At 39.9% G+C, this 16,672-nt stretch overlaps 1 protein-coding gene across 4 annotated transcripts in view; it reads right to left on the minus strand.

Annotated features, from left to right (window-relative positions):
* LOC136867227 (FK506-binding protein 15) overlaps positions 1-16,672 on the minus strand; it is a 282,391-nt gene that overhangs the window by 260,864 nt on the left and 4,855 nt on the right. For all 4 annotated transcript variants that reach the window (XR_010859645.2, XR_010859643.2, XR_010859644.2 and 1 more), the window contains exon 3: positions 3,007-3,151. Coding sequence is in view for 1 of the 4 variants with exons in the window: in XM_067144367.2 (XP_067000468.2) it covers positions 3,007-3,151 (145 nt within the window). In the remaining 3 variants the exon portion in view is untranslated. The remainder of the gene's footprint in view (positions 1-3,006; positions 3,152-16,672) is intronic.

Below are 16,672 nucleotides of genomic sequence, written 5' to 3' on the forward strand. Positions count from 1 at the left end.
ATGGTTGATCGAACAGTATATATATCGAGCTGTCAGTCAGTGAGTCAGTCAATTCAAGAGAGTGTGTGTTATAGTGAGCGAGTCAGTGTTGTTGATATCTGTACTTGTCAGAATCGACTTCAGGGTACTCCGCTATTAAGTGTTGTAGTGTTACTTCCTATTGTCTGTAATTGTGTGTTGTGACTTACAGTGACAATAAAGTAGTTTACACAAGGAAGTGAACGTTTTCTCATGTGATATTTATTTATGTCAAATAAAATCGAATTTGAGAGCAATAATACCTATGAAGAAGTGAAATAACGTAATATTATTAACCGAAATGGTAAAATCATACCCGTACCTTGCAATACTTTATGTAATTTTTGAGAATATAATGCAAAATAGAAAATTGAACGAACCTCAAACTCTTGGCTACATTTCTTTTCCACGTCTTTGATTGTGTTGGTGTCCTTTCTGCCTTCTTGGTGATAACGGAAACACTGGTAATTCTATTCTTGAATGCTCTTGTACTCGCACATTAACATTCCACAATTGTAGCACAACCACTAATTAAGCACACAAATGAAAAAATCCACAAAACATCAACACGTGTTCTCCCGTTTTCTGCAAGTACAGCAGCTGACTATGTCACGTGATACTGATGCTGTTCCACGATTAGCTGCGATGGAGAATGCTGTCTTTGCAGTGTAACATTGTCTGGAGATTTCCAGGTTTGCTATTAACACATAAGTTCCTGCTTTTGTAGAATAGGGAGAAAGTAGAGTATGTTACGGAACGTTTGAGGACATGGAAGATAATGCTTTGAACTATTATTATCCACTGTCAGCTCAATTTCCTCCAAGAGTGGAGATTGCCGGGTTTGCTATTAGACCCCTCAAATATGACATTACTAAAGTTTTAAATCTCCACATTATACAAAATAATTTTTGTGAAAAAAACTCATTCCAAGAAAAAATTAAACATCCCTACAATGTTTCAGAGAGCTCAGAAGAAAATTCAAGCTATCCCATCAGCAGTAGATACCAGTCCGGCATGTTCCACGCCATAATCATCAGACACCTAAACTAGGCCCATACACAGGTATTCAGATTCAACTGTTCCAAATTCTTGGTATTTAGTAATTTTTATTTCATTAAAATTAACTTGTTCCTGTTTTTCCAAAGCCAAGGTGCTTTTTTTATTTCATAATAGGGCTAAAAAATTATTGATATTGTACTTTGCTAAAACTTTGCCGGCCCTGTGGTGTAGGGGTAGCGTGCCTGCCTCTTACCCAGAGGCCCCGGGTTCGATTCCCGGCCAGGTCAGGGATTTTTACCTGGTCCTGAGGGCTGGTTCGAGGTCCACTCAGCCTACGTGATTAGAATTGAGGAGCTATCTGACGGTAAGATAGCGGCCCCAGTCTAGAATGCCAAGAATAACAGCCGAGAGGATTTGTCGTGCTGACCACACCACACCTCGTAATCTGCAGGCCTCCATGCTGAGCAGCGGTCGCTTGGCAGGCCAAGGCCCTTCAAGGGCTGTAGTGTCATGGGGGGAGGGGATATTTTCGGCAATCGTGTAGCATCTCAGAACTAGAGCATGCAACTTTTATCTTTAAAGAAGACTTCATTAGACAGGACACAGACAGATTTTCACACCAATCACTGAAAGTTAATCAAAATATATATGTTGCAAATGTTGTCACCTGGTGGCTATGGACTGGTCCATCACACCAAATCAGACCTGTGCACATCTACACGATATGCAATACATACTGTCTTAATGCAGTCATTCTGATATTTGGGAAGTTTGTTAACATGGGATGGAAGCTGTACAGAAGAAATAAGCAGAATATCTATGGGAAAAGAAGGTTTTGGAAATGTGACAGGGCTTTTGACACCTAAGGCAATCCTTATTGAGGTTCACAAAGGGTTTTGTGTGAAGTATAGTGTCATATGTAGTTGAAACATGGACATTAAGAAAGAAAGAAACAAAGTATTTGGAAAGTTTTGAAATATGGTTGTGGAGAAGAATGGAAAAAGTGAAGTGGACAGATAAAGTGAGAAATGAAGAAGTGCTAAGAAAGTAGGAGAGAAGAGACACCTGATGAAAACAATAAGGAGAGGAAAATATCCTGGTTGGGTTACATACTACGTAGAAATTGTCTTCGACAGAGGGTGGGAGGGAAAAAATAGATGAAGAAAAGGAAGAGGAAGAAAAAAGTTTGGAATGTTAACCGATTTCAAACAAGGGAGAAGCTATTAACAACTGAAGCAAGATGTTCAGGACAGAGAATTATGAAGGATGTCCAGTTGATACCTGTCTCAAGACAGATTCACAGAAGAAGAAGAATAAGAAGAATGCAGTTTTGAATTGCCCTTTGCCAATCTGAAGAGGGCTCATCTATTCTGAAGTAAATGCTCCATTTCTTTCAAAGAAACTCACCTCCTAACCTCCAATATTCAATACCACAAGAAAAAAATCAGAAGACATAACATTCAACAAGAATGGAAATCTGTGCCATTTTACTACTCATAAAATGGCCTAACATAAACACATCAGTTAGCCACAGATGGCAGTAAATTCAATAAGCTGTTCAAATATTCAATTTGCACAGCAGTACAAATACCATAGTTGCAATAAGAATTTTGTCAACCATCCCCCACATGGACAAAACCTCTTGAAAGAATAACTGAACATCAGCAAGAAAACTTCTCTGGATTTAGCATTATTGCATTTTCATGCAAGATTACTTGTCAAGAGAGAGAGAGACTGACTTCTTTTAACCACGCACCAACACAGATAGGTCTTATGGTGATGATGGGACAAGAAAGGACTAGGAGTGGGAAGGAAGCGAACGTGGCCTTAATTACTGGTACAGCCTCGGCATTTGCCAGGTGTGAAAATTGGAAACCACAGAAAACCATCTTCAGGGCTGCCGACAGCATGGTTCAAACCCATTATCTCCTGAATGTAAGCTGACAGCTAGGTGATCCAAACCGTGCAGACACAATGACACATACTTACAGTGAATTTGAAGTTCTCTGTTATTTTTGTGGTAGTAAGTTGCTGCTGCTTATTCTTGTATAAAAGAAGCTGGAAGACCTTGGATGTTGGACAGCCCAGTACTGCAGCTCCCAGCTTTCCCTGAGGATTATAGTTTCCATCTTCTCTACAAGCAATGAACACAGTAAATTAACTTAAAACCATGAAAGAAACAAAGAAGATATCCCCCCACCAAAAAAAACCTTCACAATACTCATTAAAAAACATCTTCAGGACTGCTGATGATCAGGTTCAAACTCACCATCTCCAGAATGCAAGCATACTACTACACAGATAGTACTCAATGACAGCAAGTCATTTATTACATTCAAATCATACTGACATCAAGTATAAAAAGTCTCAGGTTAATATCGTATTACCCTTAACTAAATTAACATTAATAATACTGTACAATGAAAAGGTCAAGAGGAAATTGGCACTGAGAATAAAACACAACTGTTAGGATGGGTGAAAACCAATGCTGCCACGATACTTGGTTCATTGAAACAATCGAAAATCTAGTTCTTGATTCTATGGAGCAATCTGCAAAAATAAGCACTGAAATACTACCATACTATTCTGCATCAAAACAAATGACAAAGAAATATTATTTAATTGTGTTCGTAGAACACAGTATGTGTTCAAAATGTGAACCACCATGTGCCACACATCATTCACATTTCTGAACATTAATGAACATTTTGATGAACAAAGGTTGCTCTAGGGAGACCAAAACTGATGTTATCTTCTCGTGTGATTTGGGAATATTTGTAGGTGGGCCATCTATCTTGAAAACTGATTCTTTCAATATGCATCCATTGAAGGTTTGAAGGGGCAAGTTTCTTGCACAACAAAAACTGAGCAAATTCCCACATGAATGGGGTAATAACAAGGTCTCTGTAGACTACCTGGTCCACTGTTTTTGGATTCTGTACAGCATCCTTGACGAAATAACCCAATATCCCACGACTAGACACAGTGAATCAAATCGTAATCTGCACACAGTATATCCAACCGTTCAAACCCTAAAAAACAAGTTGTTTGTTGGTTGATGTAGCCTTCAAGGTGAATCTTTCATCTGAAAACTATATGGTGCAGAAGAAATCTGGATCTTCGTATGTCATGAACAACACTCGGTTGGAATTCTGTAATCGGGCTCGATCATTCCTTCCTGTCGGATGCTGAGCAACTTGAATGTGGTATGCAAATTCACCCAGCCCATTAAATATTCGTCAAACAGACCTATCGCTCAAGCCGAGTTTTGTCTATGTTTGCCATAGACTACAATTTGGGGATTGTAACAGCTGTTGGAGAAGTCGTCAATGATTCTCGTTATGGTGACAGTTCTTGGGCATCCTGTTATCCCCTATCGCTAACATAAGACTGACTCCATATGATGGAACTTGTCAATGACAGCTAACACTGTTCTGTTATTTGGTGCGTCCTTATTTACTTGCTCATCTTTATTTGTTTTACAAGGTGCTTTACGTTGCACTGATACAGAAAGGCCTTATGGCGACAATGAAACAGGAAAGGGCTAGGAGTGGGAAGGGAGCAGCCATGGCCTTAATTAAGGTACAGCCCCAGCATCTGCCTGGTGTAAAACGGGGAAACCACAGAAAACCATCTTAAGGGCTGCCGACTGTGAGGTTCGAAACCACTATCTCCCAAATACTGGATACTGACCACACTTGAGTGATTGCAGCTATCGAGCTTGGTAACTCGCTCCTCGTACTGATCTTAAACGTGAAGCAAACTTGGCCCATTCCGATGTCCTACTCCACATAACAGGAAATAATGATCACATAATAAACACTACCTCCTCTTTTGTGAGAACCATAACTGTAGATATTAACACAACACTAAATTCACAATATGTCAAACTATTATAAACAATAAATAAATGAAATGTGGACAGCAGATGAGCAATAATTTCAGTGTTGTTTGTTTTGCTGCATACTGTATGATCAATGCACTTATTTCCTATCAGCCTAACAGCTGCAAGAGAAATAATCTGGTGGAAATTTTTAACACTCCACCAGTGCATGGTGCGATGATTCTCAGGTTCTGCTAGCTGAGCTTCCCCTCCATTCACATTATTAAAATATCTACATTATAAATATCCCAATTTATCTTGCACTACATTACTTGAAGATTACTTAATTTAATGATGATGCAGCACTTGAAAAATTTATGAAATTCTGTGACCAGCACTCAACTGATCAACCAGGCACAGACATCACCTGAGACGGCGACTGATAAGGTGCTATACATGGAGTACATCATTGATATATGTGATACTCTAACCAAGAATCGCCTCATTGCCCTTCACTAAAATATTTAGAGCTATTTGTTATCTTCCTCACAGGCAAGAATTCAGAAAACACGCCAGCTGGAAATCTGCAAGTACACTGCCTGACAAAAACATTGAAGCACCGAGAAGAAATGGCCGGATGTCAATGTAACTTTGTACATGAACAAACCATTTTTTTTTTTTTTTTTTTTTTTTTGCTATACGTCGCACCGACACAGATATGTCTTATGGCGACGATGGGACAGGAAGTGGCTAGGAGTGGGAAGGAAGCAGCCGTGGCCTTAATTAAGGTACAGCCCCAGCATTTGCCTGGTGTGAAAATGGGAAACCACGGAAAACCATATTCAGGGCTGCTGACAGTGGGGTTCGAACCCACTATCCCCCGAATACTGAATACTGGCCGCACTTAAGCGACTGCAGCTATCGAGCTCGGTGAACACACCATCGGTGGGTAGCCTATATAAATGATTACAGAGTTGCAATTCTCTGTGACAGGTAGAATGGCCACCAGAGGGCAATTAGTCTTGTTCATGTTTAGTGCTGTTACCAGGTCTGATAAGGGAAATAAGCGGCATAAAGAGCATCAGATGCAGAGTGATCACTGTGAAGGACACGGAGATACCACATACTCGTGTGAGACATTGTTATCAGTACCTGACAGAGTTTGAAAGGCCTCATTGTGGCTCTCAATTTGGCTGGTTGGTCGAATCGTACATTATCTATAACTGTGGAGCATTCAGATGTGGCAGTGGCCCGATGTTGGACTGCATGGGAACGTAAGGGCAGGCATACTCATCGTCAAGATTTCGGTCAACCACATCTGACCACCGCAAGGGAGGATTGCCATATTGTGTACCAAGGACATCACAACCCCTTCACATCTGTGCCTGCCATCCAAGAACAAGTAAAGGACTCCCTGCATCATTCTGTGTCATCTTGCACCGTTGGTTGGAGACTAGCAGCAGCCGGACTAGGGAATTACCATCCCAACCATAGGCTGCCGTTAACACCACACCACAAATGGTTGCATTTGCAGTGGTGCATGACCAGGAAGCATGGACTACTGATGAATGGCACTGTGTTGTGATCAGCGATGAATCGCGGTTCTGTACTACCCCGGATAACCACCGCCTCCGAGTATGGTGGTGACCTGGGGAAAGGTCTTTCCATGTTTTGGAGAGGCACTACAGTGTTACTCCTGGCATGGGAAGCCATCGGGTATGACTTCACGTCATGGGTGGTAGTGATTGAGGGAACTATGACAGCACAATGGTACGTCGCGGGCATCCTACATCTTTGTGTGTTACCTCTCATGCGACAGTATAGTGGTGCCATTTTCCAAGAAGACAATGCTCATCCACCTACGGCACATGTCTCTATGAACTGTCTCCATGATGCTAAGGTACTCCTGTGTCCAGCAAGATCCACAGATCTGTCCTCTATAGAACATGTGTGGGACAAGCTCAGATGTCAACTCAATCCTAGTGCCAGTATCCACGATATCAAGAACCAGTTACAACAGTTGTGGGCCAGCTAGCCTCAGGAGAGGATACAACAGCTTTATGACACCCTTCCGACCGAATCAGTGCATGCATCAAAGCTAGAGGGGATGCAACCTCATACTGATAAATGGGTTCACAGTACCAAGTTCTTTGTAAATGTGACTCTTATTTTTAGTCACTGAAATATCATATACCCTCTCAACATGTGAATTTTCATTTAGTTTCCACTGCCCTTCTGGGTGCTTCAATCTTTTTGTCAGGCAGTGTATTGTATTGTGGTATGTTCACTGTTTTGTGGAGCAGGGATGAACAGAGAAGTGATCAGTTGTGGCCCCGCCCCCATGTGACGTCGATATGCCAGAGCGGCGCTTCCCTGCTGCTCAGCCAACCTGACTGGAGAGAGCCAGCGCTCATTGGTCAGACTCTGCTAAAGTGGCCATCATTAGCCGCTGCGTAGTAGCCTCGAGGGGTAGAAACTACGAGTTCCACAGGCCAAGAGATTTCTATGTCTGGACATGATACAAGTGTAATGGACTAGTATAACTCGGAAACAATTCTCTAACCCATGTATAAATAATTGAAATATCGAGCTCGATGATGATGATGATGATGATTATTATTATTATTATTATTATTATTATTATTATTATTATTATTATTATTATTATTATTATTATTATTATTATTATTATTAATGTTATGACCTGTGAGGTGTGGTTATGAAGTTGTTTACAACTTTTAGTATTATTATTATTTACGTAGTTATGTACGGACTTTATTTGGTATAAATCGTGATCGTATTATTTGTGAGGTTATGTCATGAGACATGGTTGATGATGATGCTTGTTGTTTAAAGGGGCCTAACATCTAGGTCATCGGCCCATAATGGTACGAAATGAAATGACAAATTCTTCTTCTTGAGGCGCCTTCTCCTAGCGGAGGTTGGCGGTCCACATAGCCAGCTCTGGACGTGATGTTGCAGCATGGAAAGCATCTTCTGAAGTGCAGTTGTGCCATCTTTGGATGTCCTTCAGCCATGAATTCTTCCTCCTGCCAACAGACCTTTTCCCCTATATTTTACCTTCAATGATGAGTTGTAATAGCTGGTACTTCTCACCTCTCATAATGTGACCTAGATATTGGGTTTTTCTTTTTTTAACAGTAAGTAATAGTTCTTTTTGTTTCTTCATGCGATGAAGGACTTCGTCATTTGAAATTTTCAGCACCCACGGTATTCGGAGTAGGCGGCGATATAGATACATTTCAAAAGCATCAATTCTTTTTTCTAGATTTTGGTCAAGGGTCCAGCTTTCACATCCAAAGAGAAAAATGGAGAATACATAGCACCGAATCATTCGCATTCTTAATTGCACACTTAGGTCCGATTTTGTAAATAGCTGTTTCATGCTAAAAAATTGCCTCCTGGCCTGTTCTATTCTAGATTTTATCTCCCTCTTGGAATCACATTCCTCATCTAGCACAGTACCCAAGTATTTGAAGGAGGATACTTGTTCAATCTTACTGCTGTTTATTGACAGGGTTGCTGGAATTTTTCTTTTAGAGAAGACTACAACTTTGGTCTTGGAAGCGTTGACAAACAGGCCAAACTCTTCACTGCGCTGGACTAATTTGTCTATCATGCGTTGGAGCACAGGTAATTCATTTGCTATGACAACAGTATCAAATTAAAAATTAAATCAAATTAAATCAAATTAAAAGCCCAAAAACATCCACTGACCACAATTCAAAATGTTAGGACAAAGAATGAATGGATGGATATGAATTTAAAACGATCATTGGAACCGACCCACAGTGCCTCACATGCACAGAAGCTGGCGTAGAACAATAGTATTACTGACCAAGGGACTGCTTCTAGAGCACAATACTGAATTGATAATACTTGTAAGCGAAAGGGGTCCAAAATCCAAGTCAGCAGCCCCCCACAATGGTAATTATCGCTAGGAAAGTAGAACCATGGTACTTGTCATATTGCGATAATAATCAAGAGTAGCGTAGACTTGTGGTATTCCACACATTATGGTACTATTCACAGGTAATGAAATTCACACATGTATTACAGACTTACGCTGTTTTGCAAATTGCGGCACCATTTACAGGCAACGCAAACCTATGGTGTTCATCACATAAGGGTACTAACCACAGGGACTCGTGCTATCCCGTGGTTAAAAATTAAATAACTGGAAAGGAGGTTCAACCTATTCAATACTCAAAAGAAAGAAACGTAGCAATCACATTTCTATTTAAATGGGACCGGTTTCGACCTTAGTCTAGGTCATCATCAGCCATAAAAACATGTAAAATGTTTATGAATGTTGGAGGTCAGTTACACACTCTGTTAGGCACAAAGACACGACACCACATTCTGTCCTGCACAAAGTCACAACACTACCAATCAACATGCGAAGATCAAAAAGGCTTGAATTCGCACACGAACAGATCTGTAGTAGAAAGCCGCCAGCTCCCGGTGACCAGCGCGGCACACTCAAGGTCACGCGCTGCGGCCAAACACCAAAGTAGAGTGGAGAACGTTTCGAAGGTCCAGAACCTGTCACGGCTGCGGGAAGCCAAGTACGTATATAAAAATATACGACGCCAATTAGTACAACCGAATGAGCACCCGTACTCCAGCTAAGTTCTTGGTAAACAGTTGACTTGAAAAAACAATTGTAGAGAGAAGAAAAAAATGTAGTAAAAAGTGCAATATCGGAAAACAAATGAAAACGTATATGCACAGTGCGCTATTTTTTAAAAAGAAAAATTTTTTTAGGTTATGATTGAAGTAGAAGTTGGCGCAAGACAAAAATTTTTGAAAGAGGAGAATAAATTAAACGAGGAAGAGTGATAGTGAAATAAGAGAAAGAATAAAAGAAATTGAAGTTAGATGGTAATGAGGAAAGATAAGATAGGGAAATGAAGGAGGGGTAGTTTAAGGTGGGTTAGGAGGGTGGGTTATTGGAGGTAGAAAATGTGGGTGGAAACTATGTAAGACATGGAAAATAGAATTGGGGTTTTGGAATTTTGAATTTTTGAGAAGAAGAATTAGGAAGTCAAAAAGGATATTGGGTTTTTCAGAAATGTCGTTTAAATTGAAATTAGGGTTGAAGTACTGGTCAAGGTGGATAAAGCAATTTTCAGTAATGTTTAAGAGGGGGCCTTTGTTAATGATTTTAAGTATGTTTATGTCATTGTCAATACTGGTGAAACTATGTTTGGAGTCTTGTATGTGCTGTCCTATGGCAGAGAATCTGTTGTATTTAATGGCGTTGACATGTTCAGAGTACCTGATATTGAAGTTGCGGCCAGTTTGTCCGACGTAGGAGGAACTGCAGTTGTTGCATTTAAATCTGTATACCCTCCTAACCCACCTTAAACTACCCCTCCTTCATTTCCCTATCTTATCTTTCCTCATTACCATCTAACTTCAATTTCTTTTATTCTTTCTCTTATTTCACTATCACTCTTCCTCGTTTAATTTATTCTCCTCTTTCAAAAATTTTTGTCTTGCGCCAACTTCGACTACTTCAATCATAACCTAAAAACAATTTTCTTTTTAAAAAATAGCGCACTGTGCATATAAGTTTTCATTTGTTTTCCGATATTGCGCTTTTTACTACATTTTTTTCTTCTCTCTACAATTGTTTTTTCAAGTCAACTGTTTACCAAGAACTTAGCTGGAGTACGGGTGCTCATTCGGTTGTACTAATTGGCATCGTATATTTTTATATACGTACTTGGCTTCCCGCAGCCGTGACAGGTTCTGGACCTTCGAAACGTTCTCCACTCTACTTTGGTGTTTGGCCGCAGCGCGTGACCTTGAGTGTGCCGCGCTGGTCACCGGGAGCTGGCGGCTTTCTACTACAGATCTGTTCGTCTGCGAATTCAAGCCTTTTTGATCTTCGCATATTGATTGGTAGTGTTGTGACTTTGTGCAGGACAGAATGTGGTGTCGTGTCTTTGTGCTTAACAGAGTGTGTAACTGACCTCCAACATTCATAAACATTTTACATGTTTTTATGGCTGATGATGACCTAGACTAAGGTCGAAACCGGTCCCATTTAAATAGAAATGTGATTGCTACGTTTCTTTCTTTTGAGTATTGAATAGGTTGAACCTCCTTTCCAGTTATTTAATTTTTAACATCAATAATTTCAATACGGAACAATGAAATTTTTATCTCTATCCCGTGGTGTTCCTCATATAGTGGGTACTGATCACAGGCAAGCCAGAACCATGGGTTCCCTCATCCCATTGTGTCACTCATATAGTGCTACTAATCACAGGTACTGTAAAATCCGTCGCGCTCTCGTTTGCTACTAATCACAAACCTATTTGGTACCCAACATAGTGGTACTATGCACAAGTAAAAGCGACCCATGGTGTTCTCCGCATGGTGGTACTAATGATATAGATGTTGATTCCCATAGGGAATCTGAAATATTTGTCCTGAATGAGTAAATTTATAATACCAATATAAATGGTCCATTATTGGACATTATAAATTTTCCAGCTAACTCATTCTTGGTTGCCAGCGTTTCGCCCTCGTGTGCTAGGGTGGGCTTATCAGTTGGTACCTAGCACACCTACCAATACGCTGGCTAGTGCATACCGTGGAGGCCACCGCGTAGGCTAACTAGAGCCACCGGCAGTGCCAATGCAGGCATCAATTTTTGATAATGAGACAAAGTCTCTTAGTGCATTGGCACTGCCGGTGGCTCTAGTTAGCCTACGCGGTGGCCTCCACGGTATGCACTAGCCAGCGTATTGGTAGGTGTGCTAGGTACCAACTGATAAGCCCACCCTAGCACACGAGGGCGAAACGCTGGCAACCAAGAATGAGTTAGCTGGAAAATTTATAATGTCCAATAATGGACCATTTATATTGGTATTATAAATTTACTCATTCAGGACAAATATTTCAGATTCCCTATGGGAATCAACATCTATATCATCTGATGGCCAAGCAGGCATCAATTTTTGATAATGAGACAAAGTCTCTTAGTGCATTGGCACTGCCGGTGGCTCTAGTTAGCCTACGCAGTGGCCTCCACGGTATACACTAGCCAGCGTATTGGTAGGTGTGCTAGGTACCAACTGATAAGCCCACCCTAGCACACGAGGGCGAAACGCTGGCAACCAAGAATGAGTTAGCTGGAAAATTTATAATGTCCAATAATGGACCATTTATATTGGTATGGTGGTACTAATACAAGTAGTTTCATGGTTCTAATTTGATCATCCCTTGGTTGTCCCTTTTAGTCACCTCTTACAACAGGCAGGGGATACCGTGGGTGAATTCTTCATCTGCGTCCCCCACCCACAGGGGGTTGTCATGAGATATCTGCTTTATGTATATTAATATGAGTTTATTTAATGTAAGAACTTGTAATTAATAGCATATAATTTATTATTACCTGTATATATGATGTATAAATCCAATGCAATGTTGTGCAACACACAGTAATAGTCCAGAACAATGTATCTTTGGGACTAGAGAGTTACACAAAATTCCGTTAATTGTAAATAGATTATTGGAGACTCTCAAAATTACAAGAAAACATGTTGTGTCATATTCTTCTAGAAGCCTGGCCAGGCAATGTATAAAAAGAGGCAGTCCTGATGGTTGAGTGGAGTTGTTTAACAAGACTTGTAGTGAATGAAGTCATTAGCCGAGTGTTTGAACTTTGTTGGGTTGGTAGTTGGTTGACATGCAAGTGTTGCAGTCTTTCTTCTTCTTCTTCTTCTTCTTCTTCTTCTTCTTCTTCTTCTTCTTCTTCTTCTTCTTCTTCTTCTTCTTCTTCTTCTTCTTCTTCTTCTTCTTCTTCTTCTTCTTCGTTGCAGTGTTTTGTTCAAGAGGGCAGTTATTAGTTTGTGTGTGTGTGTGCATGTGTGTGTATAATTTGTAAATACAACTGTACACAATTAACAGCATTTAGTGTTTGTCTTTGTAGTTACAACAGACACTTCCACGAGCTTCGCGAGACCGACATATCACAAAGGGCCAGCTGCAGGTATATAAGTCAAGAGGGACTTGCCAGTGCAGTTTGAATTGGAGTTGGTGTAGTTCAGTTGCCAGCTCAGTGAGTGTGTAGACACAGTGGAACAAGGTGCGAGCTACGTCAGTTAGTAGCCGAGAGCGAGAGACTACCTGAGTTGGTAGGGGCAGTTTGTGGAATGTTTGTCTGTCAAACTGAGGATTGTCCTGTTTGCTTGTCGTCGTGTGTGTACCTCTTGGGGCCAGCTCCTGTAGAAGGACACTGGGTGTTCTGGTGCAGCATTAAGGGGACACTGGGTGGCGACATGTGTAGGCTGCGAATGGAATTCCATTAGAATGTGGACAGCGAACATCATCCTGAGCGGCGAGACTGTCATGCGCAGGCTGCACACTGTGGACTGTGACAACACCAACAAGTGTGACTGAGCGACTGAATGAGTCTATAGTGTAAGTGATTGAAGACTGTTTGTATCAGTGTAATTAAACAGCGAGGACTAAGAGAGAGAGCACGTACTGTGTAACTGTGTGTCCTGTGTAAGTAGTGAGCTCAATAATCTTGTGTATGTTAACGTGTAGTATTTAGTAACTATATTAGTAGTAAAATGCTATTAGGTTCTGTACTCATTTATTTAACCCACCAACACGTTACAATATTTTTACATTTAAATTCATCCTTTACCCAATAATGAACTTTTTCTACAAAACATGTACAGTACCGAGATTTAAAATTTCACTTATCCAAAATATATGCAAAATATGTTAAGCAATTTCAAACAATAAGTTAGGGGACCAATAGACTCAAGGCTCCATATCTTCTTGGTCTTGACATATTGGGACCTTTCCCATCAATCCCTATAGCTCATGGGACCATGTGATGGCAAAATTGCACCGATTGGGACATGGTCACATGGGACCACATGCCACAGAGATCGATCGTCAAGGGACCTTTTTTGTCTGGAGACAAATGTCATCTCATCTGGATTCCAAAATATAATCCGAATTAATGAGCTAACAAATACTCTTAGGACAGTGTGAGGATCCACCGCACCTCGTCTGCTCCAAGATATGAATCACGGCCTCTCAGGGCCATAGATCATACGCGGCTACAACTAAATAACTAGCATCTAACTTACAGGCCTAAATGAACGGAAGAAAACTAGGATGCATTTTCCTGGCAAATGATAAGCATAAAAACTTTTAAAAGAATTTAATGACTCTTGTTAAAATGAAACATCGTCAAATGCATGAATAACCCTGAATAACAGAAGTGTAATTAACCATGACAAATCATTTCGATCAAATAAAGACTTGGAATTTTATCTCACTTTTGTAAATCTTGAAGAAAATTGATCACATTTTGAGCAAGTATTAATCATGAACATCCTTGCATTGGTTTTCGATTTCATCAACCCTTACAGCTATTACTTGACATTAAGTACACGATTCCCAATCCATGAACACTAATTTGAAAGACACATCATTTAACCCATTATTAAATATTTTGCAAATGCGAAGGTATTCGTAATGATTTTCCATTTCTATAAACTGGAATTCGCTTTACAGTGGTCACCTAATTAAAATCTTAGCCTGTCAAACTGCAAACAAACTTTAAGGAAAATAAATTTTATAGTACTACCCGTTTAATTATGACACAACAATCCCATTAGCAGATGTCCGGATTGGGAGCGAACCCTCATCTCCTCGAATACGAAGACCTACAGCAATACACCAGCAGGGGCAGAACCCTCTTCGCACAAAACAACAACAAAAGAAACTCACAAAATCATATTAAAAAATAGACACAATATTTACACGGCTAGATAGAAGTATCCTCATACAAATAATTCAACTAATGTTTCAATCCATTCATCCCCCTTAAGTGGATTTTCCAAAAACAAAAGAATAAGTATTTTTTTATTTTTAAAGGAGACTCCAAATACCAATTTTTACATCTATAACATCTTCAGATTTTGAGCTGTCACTATCCTCATAAAAATAATTCAACCCCCCTTTTCAGTCCCATTTAATCCCCACAATAAGTGGTTTTTCCAATAACAAACAATACCTGTTTTTTATTTGTAATATATTAAAAATACCAATTTTCACATCTGTGAAATGTTAAGTTTTTGAGATATACTGTAGATATGCTCATCTTACAAATTCACGCCAACCCACTTTTCAGCACTTTTTACCCCCCCCCCCCCCAAAGTATTTTTTTCTGAAAACAAAATAATATGTTTCTTTATTTTTAAAAGGGATTATAAATACCACTTCACATCTGTAACATGTTAAGTTTTTGAGATATACTGTAGATATGCTCAGGGATTATGTGTACCAATTTTGGTTGGCAGCTATGCTCGAACGTACACGCATAATCTCGCTGCTGTAGAATCCTGGAGCTGACATTGCCATGGTTACGGCAGTACATTTCTTTATCCGATTCCTAGAGCAGGGGTAGGGTGGTGCCAACCTCTCCATAACGGTTGGTTTTAGGGCCTTAAAAATTGGTTTTCGGGCCCATAGGGCTTAGCGAGTTATGTTCTTTGCGTCAAGGGGCTTAAAATGAGCTTTGTCTTGTCCTTGTACGACAAATTTGATATTTCACCTATATTAGCCTATTATTTTTATATCTTCCCCCATCGCCCCCCCCCCTCCACCCGAGTTGTTTTGAAAATAAAATATAACCTATAGCACTCAGGGATAATGTATCTTCCTATTAGTGAAAGAATTTTTAGAATCGGTCAGTAGTTTCTGAGATTACCCTCCAGATATAAACAAACTCACAAAATTCGCACTCTCTCTTTATTACATTACTATAGATTACCTGAATGATGTCAGGATTAAACCAGACTGGAAATGTTGACTTTTTAATGACATGACCCTTAGGTATGCAATTATCGACGCATCTATATATCAACGAATAAAATAATTCCACAGCCTGATCCACAATCTGATACGTATACAACTAGTTCCAATCAATCTCTTAACTCGTAACACAGTTGTATAAAATCTGCTTTCTTGAAATCGTAGTATTCTCGATTTATATTTTTTGGTAATGAACACCTCTTTACTGGAGGTAATGATGAACAGAGTAGAGGGTGATAATCTTCAGACACCAGAACAAATTCCTCACGTTTCATGTCAACTATGAAATTGCCTAGTACAAGATCCAGCGCCCTAGAATTGTAATTTAGAATATTATTGTACGACATTAAACCTAAATATGATATCAACTGACCCAATCTTTTAACAGTCACAGTTCCTTCTGTAAAAGAATAACCAGTACCATTTATTTCAGGAAGATTGAAATCACCCACAATACAGTCTGAAATCATAAAATTGTCAGTGCTTTCTAAATAACCAAAGTAGTCCTGATACACTGTTTTTTTTTTTTTTTTTTTTGCTAGGGGCTTTACGTCACACCGACTCAGATAGGTCTTACGGCGACGATGGGATGGGAAAGGCCTAGGAGTTGGAAGGAAGCGGCCGTGGCCTTAATTAAGGTACAGCCCCAGCATTTGCCTGGTGTGAAAATGGGAAACCACGGAAAACCATCTTCAGGGCTGCCGATAGTGGGATTCGAACCTACTATCTCCCGGATGCAAGCTCACAGCCGCGCGCCTCTACGCGCACGGCCAACTCGCCCGGTGATACACTGTTAAAGATGATGCTGGAGTAATGTATACAACATTTATAAATAACTTCCTATTATTATTATTATTATTTGAGATACAAATAATAAGTGATTCACAATGCTGTTTAGGATAATTGGATACTAGTTTTGCCTGGTAGCCATGAACATTACTATTACTACTCTCC

Source organism: Anabrus simplex, chromosome 3 (genome assembly GCF_040414725.1).
Source record: "Anabrus simplex isolate iqAnaSimp1 chromosome 3, ASM4041472v1, whole genome shotgun sequence".
Taxonomy (NCBI): domain Eukaryota; kingdom Metazoa; phylum Arthropoda; class Insecta; order Orthoptera; family Tettigoniidae; genus Anabrus; species Anabrus simplex.